Genomic DNA, 15,722 nt, shown 5'->3' with positions numbered 1-15,722 from the left:
ATAAAAAAAATGAAAGGCCAAACTCAAGTCATAAATAAACACAATTTCATAAAAGAAAAGAAACCTCAACAGAAACATAAGTCTGTTTTCAATCAGTTCTCCAACTGGTGACTAAACTTTTGGTTCTGGCAGGTTCCCTTTCCCACTCCCAGCCCAGGACTCTTGTCTTAGAGTCAGAGCTAATCAAAGGCACTTGTACGGAGCACACTGCCGACCTCTTGTAGGCTTTAGGCCAGATTCAGCCAGTTTTTTTTTTCTTTCCTCTCTTCTCCTTTCCTTCTATACCCTTCCCATTCCCTCACACCCTCTTTCTCCCTGTCTGCTTAGAGAAGAAAAAAATTGAGGGAATTCCATCAAGTCATTTGACTTGAGGTTTTCTGTGGGATTAACCATGCACAGCGGGCCTTTGGTGCAGTCCATGTTTGTTCCTCTGCTGCTGATTCTACTGTCCGGTGTCGAGGACAGTTTGCTGCAATCTTTGAGGTGGGTTTTCACTTGTTTCGCATTTTGCTTTTATTTTCCCTTGTCTCCTCGGGGAGGAAGGAGTAGAGAATGGAAGAGAGACAGAACGAAAGGAATGGGTGAGAGGTACAGAGCTCCGCTGTCGAGGGGAAACTTTTGGAGAGGAAAATGCGGTTAAACATTTGACTGTAGGTTGTTCTTTGTTGTGCGATTTCTCTGCGTGGCTTTGCCTGTCGGCTTTCAAATGACTGCAACTGCAGAGAGGAAAATAAATGTGCTTTAACGATCCTATAGGAGGGCATATAAAGCATCCCAAAAAGAGAAATATTCAAGAGTAATCGTTCAAATAGTACATCAATGCATACCTGCATCTGTTGTATAAATGTGTATGAAAGGTACATTCCTGCAAATTGTGTGAAAGATGACCAAATAAATTTGGACAAAAGTGTTATACAAAGGAGTTATGTGTCAGATTCCTCCACCGTTTGTTTTATAAACCTAAACATGGAGTGTGAGATCTGCAATCTGATGCAGGGCGTGTAAACTTTACTCAGCTGAAGTAAGGTACAGTTTACTGAAAGCAGGTGCACGGGTTCACGGATGGCGCAGAGGTCTGTGCTGAATAGACCTACGTTCTAGCGTTGGAAAGGACAATGCGGCTGCACCAACATGTATTGTTCCACTGACAGGCAGACAGCTCCTGGGCAGCCAGGTGAGATGGTGTGAGGCTCTGTGTGCACTCAGGCGCAACTCAAACCCTGTTTGTTCACTAATTAATTTAGAAAAAACGCCTGACAGAGGGAGAAAAAAGGGTAGGTGTGTGAGTAGGTGTTTGCTGTTACATGAAGTTAGCTTCACATGCTAGGACTCCATGCTAGATTTGGTCCTTTTTCAAAAAAAGAGCTCCACTGATTCCCAAACAGGAAGGCAGGCCTGGGTAGGAATCGAAAGGAATGTCAGAAGGCAACCAAATGAAACAAATCTCGCTGAGTGAGCCCTTGGAGTAAAAACAAAGCAGCAGAAACAGCTGCGGGAATAGGGAAAGGCGATCGTGCGCTCTTTGATTTATTACCATGATGCTTTACTCTCCATTTTGTTCCCACCTTACTTTGAAATGTTCTTCTTTTTTTGTTGACGTAGAGAACACAGCATTTTTGTACAGTGTATTTCTTGGTCTTTATTTTATGTTTTTCACATTTCACATTCTTAACCATGCAATGTTACAGTTGCATGCAACAAATCAATTTATCAGTTTCTCTCTGAAATATGTTTGTTTTCTCTGTTTACCAATACAATTGATACATTCTGGAAACTGTAAAATATCAACCAATTAAGTAATGACAGCAAGGTTCATATGAGGTCCCATCCCCTGAATACATCAGTATACCATGCATTAGTAAAACAGTGGCCTTGAAAAGCTTTGGACAAATGTATTCAAGAGACCGAGATTATCTTCCTAAGCAGGATGCTAAACCTCCAGAGAAAGAGAGAAAAAACAGAGCAAGAGGGGACAGAGGGAGCGTCTGGTTGTAATTACCGTGGTAAAACTTTACTCCCATGTCACCTTGAACCTATACCGACTCTATAGGAGGAACTTTCATAGGAAAGAAAATAGAGAAGTTCATGTGATTGGTCCATTTTTATAGTCTCATGTGGGACAATCTTTATTCATCAGCAAATACATACATTATGGGCTCCATTATTGAAATTGCTCTGTCTGGTGATATAAACGAAAGCCTACAGTCAGCAGACAGAATAGATCAGATGTTGAACTTGGCTATAGGGAGCTAGGACGTGTGCTGCAATTGAAACCGTGCGCCTTGCATTCTTTTCTCTTCGTAAACATTCCCACCAGTCATGGCACTGAGCAGGAGATTTTTATTCCAGTGAAGAGAAAGCTTCAGTTCGAAACAAACTGGAACGACAAATCATTCAGTCATTTCTTATCGATAGGGATCGTAGAGATATGGAGAAATAGACGTGTCTATAGAAGTAGACAAATAGATACAAATACTGGCCCGTTCCTCTGATTGGAAGTGAGGCAACAAAAACCCATAATATCGGGCTGACTTTATTCCCATTAATTCGTAAGTCTATATGGCACTAGTGGAGGCATTACCACCAGTCTCCATTACGTACGACCGCCTCAAGCTGTGAGCAGGAGCCTGGAACCCTGGTAGGAATTCCCTGCAACACACAGGAACCCATTGCAACAAGTACAAATAAAAATAACATTGCAACGCTCTGCCTTTCAGCACCAACTTGAAGCAGCTCTGTTGTAATATTTCCTTCTACCTTTCCCTTTGTTGTATGCTGATTGTGTCACATCATCCCTCTCTCTCTCTCTCTGGCTCTCTCTCTCTCTCTGTTTCTTCCAGTCAGGGTGCATGTCGGTTTTCCACGGAATCCTCGCAGCGCCGCTGCCGGACCCCCGATGGCAAGATCTGCGGCGGACGGGGGGACTGCGAGTGCGGGGTCTGCGTTTGCAAAGCGACGGAGCCCGGAAAGTTCTTTGGGCCGCGCTGCGAGTGCCACGACTGGTTGTGTGCGACGCACAACGTGAAAGCCTGCAATGGTGCGTGCGATAATGATGTCATGATACACACACACACACACACACACACACACACACACACACACACACACACACACACACACACACACACAGAAGTAGTAAGGGAGTAACCAGGTCAAAGCACGTTCAGGTCCTTTTCTTGTGGTTTGCCTTGGCTTTTCTCAACGGAAACTACTAAGAATGGTTGAGTTTCGATGTAGTGGGGAATACTGGCCGTGATATTGAGCAGCCATGTGTGCAGCACAGGCACACGCGGGGCTCCACGTGTTCCGCCCCTGACTGGAATTCAGATCATCTGGTGGTTAGTGAGCAGCCAGTAAGTGATGCAGCAGATCTCCAGCAGGCTGAGGCTGGGCCGGTGTGGCCGAGCTGACAGACCCTCCAGATGCCTTTTTAATGTAGTCCTTCTTCTACTGCCAGGTGTGTGTGGGTGTGTAGGGGGGAAGGGAGCATGATATAAGGTATCTTTAAAGTATAAAATTTTGTCTTTGAAGATTCCACCTCATTATTTTAGTCCTATATGGGCTCTTCTAATGTAATAGAAGAGTGAATCCACCCAATATCAAGACGTCGTTTTTTGCTTACTTGCTCCCTCGCCTTCCTCTCTCTCTCTCTAAAGAAAGAGGGAGCAGGGTAAAGAATCCATGAAGCCACTGTGAACCTGCTCTGCCCCACCAAGCCTTACTGACAGCACGTCTCGTAAAACTGCAGACCGCCATCCTTCAGTAACCCTTAAAACTCAAAAACCCAAGGACACACTGCAACAGAGAGAAGTGTGTTTGAAAATATATATATATATATATATATATATATATATATATATATATATATAAATATACATAAATATATTAATATATATACAGATTTGTATGACTCATGAAGCAAACCTGGGAGCCTCTTGGGGTGCTAGGACCCTCAACATCAAAAGGTGTGTTGCTGTGTTCTTTTTGAATGAAAATCAGTGTGTTGGTGTGAGTGTGTGTTGGCCTGCATGTATGTGTCTGTGTGTGGGTGTATACGTATGCGTGTCTGTGGGTGTGTGTGTGTGTGTGTGTGTGTGTGTGTGTGTGTAAGGGAGTGTGTTGGGTGTAAGGGGGAGGAGTGATTTATTTGGGCAGACAGGTTGGCTGCGGCGAGCACCTCATTATGGTTCATCGGTCTGGCGAGGAGGAGGCCCTGCTCCGGCCTGATAATGGGGTTTCACTGTTACACACATGCACACACACACAAACACACATGCACACACACACACACACACACACACACACACACACACAGACACGCACACACACAGCAAATGGAACGTAAAGACGTATCCAGAGAGGGAAAGCAGACACACATCCCCCATACACTGCACACTCTCCCATTAGGAAATGTACACCAGCAGCCACGGAATATATTTGTCTGAATCTGAAAGCAGGGGGCATTTTAGCCTCACCCAATCATCCAACCTCCAGCCCAACAGCCCTCCACCCCATCCACCCCTCTACCCACCTCCCTCCCTAGCCTGGCCGTCTCCGTGGCCCATGCAGTGTTCACTGGGTCTGCTGTTTGAAAGCGCCAGCCAATTTCTCACCCTCCAGGACTCTCTTATCTCCAGCTCTCACAAACGCCTGCTGATAAGATCCTATGGATTTTCCTTCTGAGGGCTAAAACTGTGCTGGGTCTTTTTTTTCCCAAAGACATCATCTCTGCTGGCATTGAGGTGTTCTTTTAATACGCTCTCTGCTGAGTCTGCCATGCAAGGTTGTATGCAGGTCACATGATGTAAAATGGCATGATGGAAAGATGTGGGAATACATTCAGGAATGGGAACTTATGTCTAATTGAGGATTACTACTACACCACTCCAGATAAATAATGCCATGTCTTATCTCGGCAAACAGGTGTTTGATTTTCCTTGACCAGTCGTTTTGCTTTGGGGTGGGGATGGGTATGCGCACAATTGGCTAACAGCGGACACAAACTAAGCAATAACTTGTAAATTAAATTTTTGCTGTAGCTCCTGGGAAGACACACTAAAACGTCTGCTCAGGAGAGGTTCAATTCAACAAGCTAGATCTGCCAATGTAGAAGTACACTTATTTAAATCCTATTCCGAAATCTCTATCTTGCCACTCGCAAATCACTTTCTCTCAGGTAGAATATCTTGGAACAAATATATTGAATCATAACATAATCATTGTAATCAGGGTTATGGCCCTTTCAGTTTTTGTCCTCCGGCCCGGGCTCTATGTCGTCTCCCCCAGAGAGGTTATGCTATAAGTGCACTGCTGGATCCGAGACTACTATTCCACAAACCAATGTTCTATCCTATGTCTGTTGTGTTAATCCTCCCTGCTCGCTGCCCTCTATGCTCCGGGAGAGATATGACTTTGTGTTCATTTTGTTCCACTAAGAAAGGAGAGCCAAGGCTAATGGCTGAGGGTTGCAAAGCACCGAGGGGTATTTGGGCTGTCAAAATGGAAAGATTTCCATTTCAACTGGAAACCCTTTAGATTAAGATTAATCTTTCTCCAATAAGGGGGGGGGGGCGGGGGGGCAGGGGGCATTTAATACTTTCCAACAAGCATACCAGCCTTTTTAATGATTGTATGCTAAACAGACCCTAAATATGCCTCTTTTTACAGTTTTGAGTTCATTAAAACAGTAAAACCCGCCCCGTCATTGCAGTTATGTTTGATTCACCCAAAAGAACAACACAGCTATCCACCCACACAACCAAAACCAGTCTGAGTAAGATGTTGATGTAAAGCAACTATTTAATAGAAATATGTTTAATAAGACTAACACAAACCAACGTCAAATAGGCTGGTGGTCTGCGCCGTGTGTTTGTATGTGTGTGTGTGTGTGTGTGTGTGTGTGTGTGTGTGTGTCTGTGTGTCTGTGTGTGTGTGTGTGTGTGTGTGTGTGTGTGTGTGTGTGTGTATGTGTGTGTGTGTGTCTGTTTGTGTGTTTGTGGGTGTCTGTGTCTGTGTACACTTTAAGGAACTACATTTAGCATTGGGATCTTAAAAACAAAAGCGACCACCCATTTTTTTCTTCTCTGTCTCTGAGTGAAATAATGACCTCCAGTCACATCTGTTCACCAGCTGTACAAAGAACCAAGCTTCTTGTCATTTCATCTGTCCGTTGGTGTTTGAATAGGGTGCTGTTGCTTTGTTTATTTTTTCAGCCTGTTGTCTTCCTGAGAAACAGCCGCCTTCCTGAGACATGGTGCCTCCAGACTCCACAATGCTTTCCTCTGAAAACTGATTTCTGCTCGACAAGATGTCTTTACAGAATACCTTTCTATTATTCCACAACTGAAAGCTGCATGTGGCATTTTTAGTGTCATACTTTCAACAATTCACCATTTCCCTCAATCTGTATTTTTCTCTGTCTTTCACTCGTTTTCTCTCCCTATATTCAATCTGTCTCATCGTGTCTCTGTAAGTGGAAATAGTTGATTTCTTGTTCCCTCGTTCTCTCTCTGTTTCTGTGAGTACTGGCCAGGTCCCTTCCCCACTCTTAGATCCTTAACTGGGAGGACACCCAGCACCCTGCAGACAAGCAAAGCAATTGTTATAACCAAGGTATCCGCCATTCCTGCAATGGTACAGCGTAGCACCCAAGCTCATTAGAGTTATCACGGCGAGGAAGGATTTTAATTGAAGTTTAGTGCCACATATATTTGAGGTGCGAATCAAAGTTTCATCGTGGGTGGAACTTTACTGCCCACTAAACGGGGGTCAGGTCAGGTCAAAGTGTCTTCTATCCTGTTCCTCGGCAAGCCCTGCTGCTAATGTGTGCACAAAAGCCAACTGTCTTCTGACATTGCAATCTGCTACTTGATGATCTGGGACCACTTGTTCATGTCCGTGTCTTTCTCCATCCAAGCGAAGCACTCGACGGGCCATGGCACATCACGCTAGAGACCGAACCGTGTCCTTTTGATTTGGAAGTGTGGGCTTTGTGTGTGTTTGCACCTCTTTTTTAAAGATTATGTTTCCGTCTTTACTTTCCTTCTTCCTCGCTCTCCTGCTCTCTCTCTCTCTCTCTCTCTTTTTCTATCTTCCTTTCTCGACACACACACACACACACACACACACACACACACACACACACACACACACACATACACACACATGTACACACAACATCTCTCCCTGGTGGTGAGTTTTCCTCCAAAAGTGATTCAATTTGTTGCCATTGCCTCAAGCATCTCTCCCCTTCCAGAGCAAGAGGAAATATTATGTCAACTACACACCTGGGACAGTCAGCTTATGGCTGACATGGGTTCAAACCGAGCGCTGTCCTCTGTCCTCTCTGACCCAATAATGACTGGCAGCGACTGCCTTCCCAGAGACACCATTACGAGGCATTACGTCAGAACTCTCCCGGCTCTCCTTGTTCTTTTGTTTGCATTTCCTCTGACATGTTGTGATGATGTGCTATAATTCAGATGCGCGGGGCTCTCTAAGAGGTGTCTGTACCGTGTGAGTCACCTAATGGTCGCAGTGTGGGCTGCAACCATAAAGAAATGCACTCAAGACGGCCCAAGGTGAAATGTGTTTCAGATTGGGCTTGATTATAGTATCCAACAGCATTATTGCAAAGCCGAAGGGAGCCAGCGCTGCTTACGGCCCCCACATGCATGTGTGGATCGGAGCGGTGACATTCAATGTCTGTGCGTATTATTAAAGCTATATGCTTTAAAAGTCTTTTGATATGTGTATAGTGCAGAACCCAGGGAGAAGGGATGAAAGGATGAAAGGCAAATGCTCCCACGCAGAGAGAAGGAGTTATTACCTGGGACAGGTGTCTCCTAGATGTGGCCCGCAGAACAAGAGATGACACGTGCTGTCGTTTCACGCTCCACAAGGCACAAGGGGAAGGCAGGCGATAGAGGGGAGTCATTACTCACTACAATGGATATCATGTTATGTGAAGAAAATGATCCAAACAACGCAAAATGGGAAATGTCATTGAGATAGGAAGCCTCGGGGGTAGTAAGATAATTAGCTCTGGGGATTTTATTGAAATTGTATTATTGACAATGTTTTCAAAAGGACCATTGTGGAGAATGGTGAGGGAGGCTCAGGAGTTTCACATGAATTAATATGTAATTTGTTCAATGTCCTGAAAATGTCTCATGATCAGGGGATTTGAATTATGTAATATATACTCAGTCAGAATATACTAGTTAGTCACTGAGCAACACTTTTAGCCAACGTGAGTTCAGTGAATTCAGATGCAACAAGGAGCTATTAGGGGTGAGATCTCCCTATGACGGCAGAGCCAGACCTACATTGTATTAGTTGAATTGTTTTTCTACATGAACTGTTTTTTTCCGTAACATGGAAACCGGGCCACATTTTAAAAGATCAACCAGGATTCATTAACAGTATGTTCCAGACAAAGGACATATTTACTTGCCTATCCCTCTCTTTCCCTCTAAGTAAACACACACAATGTTTACGACATAGCAGGTGCTGTTGTTGGTGACACCCAGACCCTAGACCCTGAACATTAGCCTGTCGGATGACTCACCGCCCCTCTCCTGCCATCGACGGTTTATCATGGTTACGCTACATCGCCTGTTATTACCGCCACAGCTGCGGGCACCGATTTACCCTCTCCAATCTGCCCCATTGGCTGTGGACCGATAGCCGGTCGTAACTCAATTGGTCCCGGCCGTGTCCGTCAGAGCAGCGTGGGAAGGTCCCAGGCATCCCTACGCAGTTGTGAGTTATACTGCTCCAGGGGAGGCAACACAGGAAAGACTCGCTGTGTGTGGACGGACAGCCCGCTACCAACACACACAGACTCGCCTGCCCACCGGATAAATAGGATCCAATTTATGTGTCAGAATGATTGTTAGGCTGAGATTAATGGGGGCCGGTGGAAGGTGGTGACATTGTAATATCCTGTTGAATTAAGTCGAGGTTTAGAGAGCTAAATCCTGATTTAGGTCTACGCCTCCAATCCCTGGCTTTAGTATGATTTGATTATCACTTCTTATTCATTTTAAATTTCATGTACACTGAACACAATTTTGGGATTCTCAATTCATTTTTATTCTATATGGTCCACCAGCCTGTAATGAAAATGATCGAATAATGCATTGAGTTAAAAAAAATAATAATAATAATTATAATTATAATAATAATAATAATAATAATAATAATAATAATAATAATAATAATAATAATAATAATAATGATAATAATAATAATAATAATGATAGATCACAAGAAGTGGTTTGGATCTGCATCTGCATTGCAAGATATAACCACTGTTTCCTCTGTAACTCGATTGTTGACGGGTTATTCAAATGGAAGCCATATTTCCGAGGCTGTGTAACGCTTATGTTGACACCTTCCATTCTGTCAGCTCTTCTCATTCTCACTTGCAACCTGAAGAAGCAGGTGTAAATGAGAATAAATGTGTGAAACAGAAGGGTAACAGCATGGGACACATCCTACTCACAGCAACACATATTTTTTGGTACAAAGGAATAATAAAGATATAGAAAACCTCTTAGTCAACCTCTATTTAGGAGGGGCTAGCTCATATTTTGGAGAGTTGAGTATTAAGAATGCTATATTTTCAAGGTTTGCTTGTTTTGACCTCTGACGGTGACTCACAGAAATCAATTAATCACACAATCAATTGTCATCGCTTGATTCTCTACTTTGGCAGAATGTGTCAACCTCTTTTTAGGGGGGGCTAGCTCGCATTTTGGAGAGTTCATTATTAAGAATGCTATATTTTCAAGGATAGGTTTGCTTGTTTTGACCTCTGACGGTGACCCACAGAAATTAATCAAACAATCAATTGTCATCGCTTGTTTCTCTACTATGGCAGAATGTGGTTCAATGCAGTGGATGGATGGTTCATTTCCTTTGGAAGAGCCACGTTCACCAAAGCTACTCTGCTCACCAACTACACTCCTACCTTTGCCTTGGTCTCCTGTCTCCCCTGGCTTCTGTTGATAATAAGGGGAGAGAGACCAAGAGAGAGGGAGAGAGAGAGAGAGAGAGACGAAGGGAGACAAAGATGGGGGTCTGGTCTATTGTTAAGGACTGATGGATAGCCCTTGAAGAGGACATCACATTTCCATGATGCATTAGACACAGAAATGATAGAGTGTGACACACACAAGGCCCTGGTGCCACTAAATGCAACGGGAAGCTCATTCATAACAACATGTCAAAGTGCGACGCGCTTCCCTTGAATTCAAGTTGCTCACTTCTTTCGCTCAGCCGTCACGATGATGGCAGGAACAAGCTGGTGTACCAGTGCATGTCATCACTATTTCCCAGGAGGGAAACTTTCGATCAAACAGGGAACATACACTGTTATGAAATGAAAAATTGAAATAACACGACAAACAGCTTTCTATTCAGTAAAGGTTATTGTTGTATTTGTGTGTATGTGTGGGTGTGTGGGTGTGGATGTGTGTGTGTGTGTGCCTGTGTGTTTTTTCGTGTGTGTCTGTGTGTGAGTTTGTATGTGTGTGTTTGTGGTTGTATGATGAAAATCACTCCAAATTTCAGATGAATAATAGGCAGTCCTAATTTCCCTCTGAGTGCTCATGTTGTTATGAGTGAATTGGAATAGCAAATACCTAAGGCATTTGCAAAAGGCGATCCAATCTAAAAACAATGTTACGCTTTTGTTTTATAGCTTTTTCTCACATTTCTTCATCTTGTATTCCTGACAATAGATCGATGATTTCTGACCAAATACCAGATTAATCCAAGATTCCCCAGTCACTGTTTGAAAAGCATTTTCCAGATGTTTTTTACACAGTGACTGGGGAATCTTGGCATTTGACATTTAAATACATTTTATGAAACCACCTTCTCTACCACTGCTACTGTGTACTGCTTCTAACTCTGTGCTGTGTGTGTGTGTGTTTCTCTCCAGACCGCGGCTACTGTGACTGTGGCGTGTGTGAGTGTGACGAGGGCTGGTTCGGAGAAGCCTGCCAGTTCCAGGAGGAGTGCAACCTGCCCAGCAAGAAGAGCAGGGAACTCTGCAGGAACCCACAGGGGGTGGTGTGCTCCAACGCAGGTGCTGGGAAGCACACACACACTAACACACACCCACGCACACACACACACACACACACACATTCACACACACACACACATGCACACACGCACGCACACACACACACACACACACGCGTGCACCCCCCCACACACACACACACACACAATGCAGACAAGCATGCATGCACATGTGCATGCACTAATGCAGACACACACACACACAAAAATGCAAACACAAACACACACACACACACCCACACACACCCTAATTCATGCATATTTCATGCATAGACACACACACACGCACATTAACACACGGACAAAGCCAGGTACAACAGGACGCACTTTAACAATACTTATGTCAAGTAGCATAAGCATTGATAAGTCAAGGCAGGCTGTGTTTCAGTCTTCAGGCGGCCAGATGCGTTCTTTGAGGCACGCGATAACTAGGAAAACTGGGCTTTATATTTAGCAACATGTGGACACGTGTGGTTAGGCTGAGGCCCACAACAGAGGCAAGCAGGGAGGTTAAAGTTGTTTTCCACATCTTGACAGCCAGGAACACCTGGGCTAACCTGCACCATGGTCTGGCCTGCCCAGCCTGCAGCCAAACGTGTTTGTGTGTGTGTGTGTGTGTGTGTGTGTGTGTGTGTGTGTGTGTGTGTGTGTGTGTCAGTGTGTGTGTGTGTGTGTGTGCGTGTGTGTGTGTGAGAGAGTGTGTGTGTGTCTGTGGTTCTCTCTGCGTGGGCTTACACACTATGTATGTCAACGTGTTTGAGGGCGAGGTTTGTCTGTGTTGGTGTGTGCGGGTGTCTGTGTGTTTGTGTATGTGCATGTCTTTGTGTGTGCCTGTGTGGGTGTGTGTGGGTGTCGGTTTGTGTTAGCGGGTGTGCATGCAAATGTGTTTCGCAGCATGCTGTCTAACTGAAGCTGTTAGGAATCCATCTGTCCATCATCCACCCAGCTGTCCAATTATCCAACCGTGGCAATTCATTCATCCATAGAGTATAGACCAAATAACACACACACACACATGCACACACATATACCACCACCTTCTGTGATCTCCTGCCTAGCCCCTCTGGGTGTTACGTTGACGTGCCACCGCCCCTACTGTCTCTCCAGCGAGCATCTTCAAGGCAGACACACACACACACACACACCCATACCATCACACACAGATTTACACACACACACACACACCCACACACACACAAACACACACACATGCATACATATCGCCACACACATGAGCACACATACGCACACCCAGCTCACCAATCAAACACACACACACACAAATTCAAAAGCTTACAAACACACACACAGGCTCTCAAACACACACGCACACATAAACACACAAACACACACACACACACACACAAACACACACACACACACACACATACGCTCACACACACACACACACACACACACACTCACACACACACACACACTCACAGACCGACACCAACACCAAATCAAAACAGAAATGTCAGCCGCGGCCTCGCCTCTAGCCTCTTAACAGAGGAGCGAGGGCTGGGGCTCAGAGCATCTCTCCCTGACAGGCACCTGTCACTGCGGCAGCTGCATGTGTCACGACCCAGACGGCAGGGGCCTGGTGACGGGGACCTACTGTGAGTGTGACGACCACGAGTGTCTGGACGAGGACACCGGAGAGGTGTGTGGAGGTATGCCCCCGTCACAGCCTGTAGTCCCAAGTCTCCCTTCGCAGCCAGAGCAGAAGTAGAAACATAGACCCCCTTGGGGGAACATATGTCTGCTTATATGAAAGGGGTTGCATATACCTTGGCTGCCCCTATTCCACTCTGTTTAGTTAGCCTGGATGTGCCATTTCTCTTGCCAGAAAGTTGTATTTCTTGTAGTCGTTTTTTATATGGTGATTCACATAAGAACTGTCCCCCCACATTGATTTAAGAGTTAAGTGATGCTATGGCTTTTACCCAAGTTGACACCACAAAAAAATCTCTGGAGACGAAACGTTTTGTAAAGGTTAATTGCAAGTTAAATGTAAATTGACCTGTCGTCTCTCTGCTGCACCTCATGTTGATAGCTGCTCATCTCAGGGTTATCCTCCAGAGTACAGACTGCCAGCTTTTTAATGCTAATTAATCATTAAGTCGTTTCAGGTAATGTTTCATGAAAAATAACTGAAAAAGTGGTTATGCTGTTAAAATTAAGTCTGCGATCCAACATTTAAACAGGGTTGTCCTGGTTTTTACTTTTATGCGGCATGAGAAAACGATAACAACATAATGACCATTGTTCACAATAAGACAACAGTTCATAATAAGTATAGGTGACATAGCATATTTAAACATATCATTCATAATAACATGCTATGTATTGGATGTATTGGGTTAATAGTATTCCAATGGTAACAACTGTGGGTGGTAGCTCTTGATCACAGTATGTATGTTTTGATTTGTGTTGGTATGCATTCGAGTGCCAACGTATGCCAGAGATTCAAGTCCAGAGAGGGAATAGCTGGGAAATACATTAGCACATAGGGGCAAAGCGCCAGAGAAAAAGGCTTGTGAATTTAAAAGCACAGTGACTGTATGATTATTAGATATTACATTGACACAAATTGTAGTGATGGCTTTGTATTTCAGTTATTTAGGCAAAAGGGTAGCTGTCCCAGCTTTATGACAAGCTGCAAAGCATCTTAAGGTTGTCGCTGGTGTAAGCCAAACCCTCTTTGCTTTTCCTCTTTGCAGGATTGTATTTGTATGTATTAGTGTGAGAAAATGTTTTGGTCGTATCACAATGCAGTTTCTATTTCGTCTGACAAATATACTCATTGTAAGTCGCTTTGGATAAAAACGTCTGCTAAATGCAAATGTGAATGTAACAATAAATGGTTTAGATAATACTTGAAATGTCTAATTGATAGGAGGTACAAATCAAAACAAAAGACACACACATTGTGATGTGAGTTTGAGAGTGGTTTGGAAATGTGTGTTCTGCTCTTATTCCAGGCCACGGCCAGTGTTACTGTGGAAACTGTTACTGTGCCGCCGGTTGGCATGGTGATAAATGTGAGTTCCAGTGTGACATCAGCCCTTGGGAAAGCAAGCAGAGATGCACATCTCCAGATGGCAAGATCTGCAGCAACCGAGGTCTGCCCTGGGAAAGGGGATTTCCTCATCCTTAAATTCATTTTTGACTAAGAAACTGATAAGAAAATACTGTGGGTTATGCAAATGCTATTCTTAAAGATATGTCCTGCTATAATTGTTATATAAGAATATATATCCATTCTGGTCTCATTTTAACGACTGGCATTACACCTTCAATGATTTTCCCTCCATAAATGTGTTGGTGAGGGATTTTTCTTTTATCCCCCTAAGCCAAGCATGAATATAGTTCTCTGGCGAGGGGGGAAACTGTAATTGTACATCTGAGAATTCCTTTCTGGTGGCAGCTCATTACAGAACAATGGGGAGATACAGTGCAGCATCTTACGTACCATTAGGAAAGAAAGACGGATGGAACAAGATCAGACAGGAAGACACAAGAGACAAGAGAGGAGACTGATAACATAACAAAAAAAGGTCATCCCCGCAGTGTGTGAATTTCACTTTACTTCATCACAACTCACCGGAAAGAGGCAGTCGAAGAGTGAAAAAAAAAGGGAATTATCTAACCTTTTTGAAATCATTCCAGGAGTTTTTTGGAAAGGCTCCCACAGAAATTAATTACTGGAACGGCCGAGAGGTTGGCTAAGTGGCACATGGGCAGAGGAACGGCCCTGGGCTGTCTCACATCTGTGGTCAAGTGGGCAGAGGACAGAGTATACACTCCTGTCTACCCTAGCTGTTGTTACTCCCACAGTATGGTGCCTGGTGCTCTCTGCACTGGAGCGGGAGAAGTCTAGTCTAAAAGCTAATGCTGTCCTTTCGCTGCCATCTTCACACTTTATTATCGATTTCCATTTCAACCACTTCAAAATTCCCCGTTATTATTGGTGATTTCAGCCAGCTCCATGTTACATACTTAGTTTAAACCTGTAGCTTGTATGGCTTCCGTTTAAAGGCTCCCAGGAGATCGGTACTTTATGTTAAGTAGATGAAGATCAAATATGATGGAGAGCAGAGGAGGGAGCTTGTGCCGGCTGAATCAGATATGTAGATATAGCTATACAGTATGTATATAGATATGTCACAATGCTCATCATATCTCATTAAACCTTCTTCCTTCTACTCCCCTCCCATTAGGAAACATTCCCCTCACTCATTCCTATGACTTGTGGAAATTTATCCTTCAGCAAATGATTGCCAGTGGCTCCAACACACACACGCACAGACACACAAACAGACACCCACGCACACACAGACAGGCAAACACACATGTGAGCACACACACAGACAATAACAGCTCACCTGCTGTATCTGTCAAGTGTCCCTCTGACCTTCACACCATTTTGCAGTTTTGGCATGGTCCAAACACCGCAAAGGAAAATGATTTAATGCCAAAAAAGAAAAGCCCCAATGTCAGATTGAGGTCATCGGATGAGTTTGCCTCTGAGAAAAAGGACTTCAGGCTGGTTTCTATAGTGCATCGGATGTGCACACACACAAATACAAACACACACACACACACACACACACACACGCACA

The 15,722-nt window shown here is 44.2% G+C and overlaps 1 protein-coding gene across 1 annotated transcript in view; it reads left to right on the top strand.

Moving 5' to 3' along the window:
• The first annotated feature begins 349 nt into the window (after nucleotides 1–349).
• Nucleotides 350–15,722, top strand: part of itgbl1 (integrin, beta-like 1) — a 35,554-nt gene continuing 20,181 nt past the window's right edge. Inside the window, exons 1-5 of the mRNA XM_079733995.1 lie at nucleotides 350–483; nucleotides 2,841–3,037; nucleotides 10,952–11,098; nucleotides 12,648–12,770; nucleotides 14,082–14,222. Of these exons, the coding sequence (XP_079590121.1) occupies nucleotides 392–483; nucleotides 2,841–3,037; nucleotides 10,952–11,098; nucleotides 12,648–12,770; nucleotides 14,082–14,222 (700 nt within the window). The 5' untranslated portion in view covers nucleotides 350–391. The remainder of the gene's footprint in view (nucleotides 484–2,840; nucleotides 3,038–10,951; nucleotides 11,099–12,647; nucleotides 12,771–14,081; nucleotides 14,223–15,722) is intronic.

Source organism: Pollachius pollachius (genome assembly GCF_949987615.1).
Source record: "Pollachius pollachius genome assembly, chromosome: 3".
In the NCBI taxonomy this organism is placed as follows: Eukaryota; Metazoa; Chordata; class Actinopteri; order Gadiformes; family Gadidae; genus Pollachius; species Pollachius pollachius.
The sequence above is the reverse complement of the archived record's forward strand: the minus strand, read 5'-3'. Positions and strand labels throughout refer to the sequence as shown.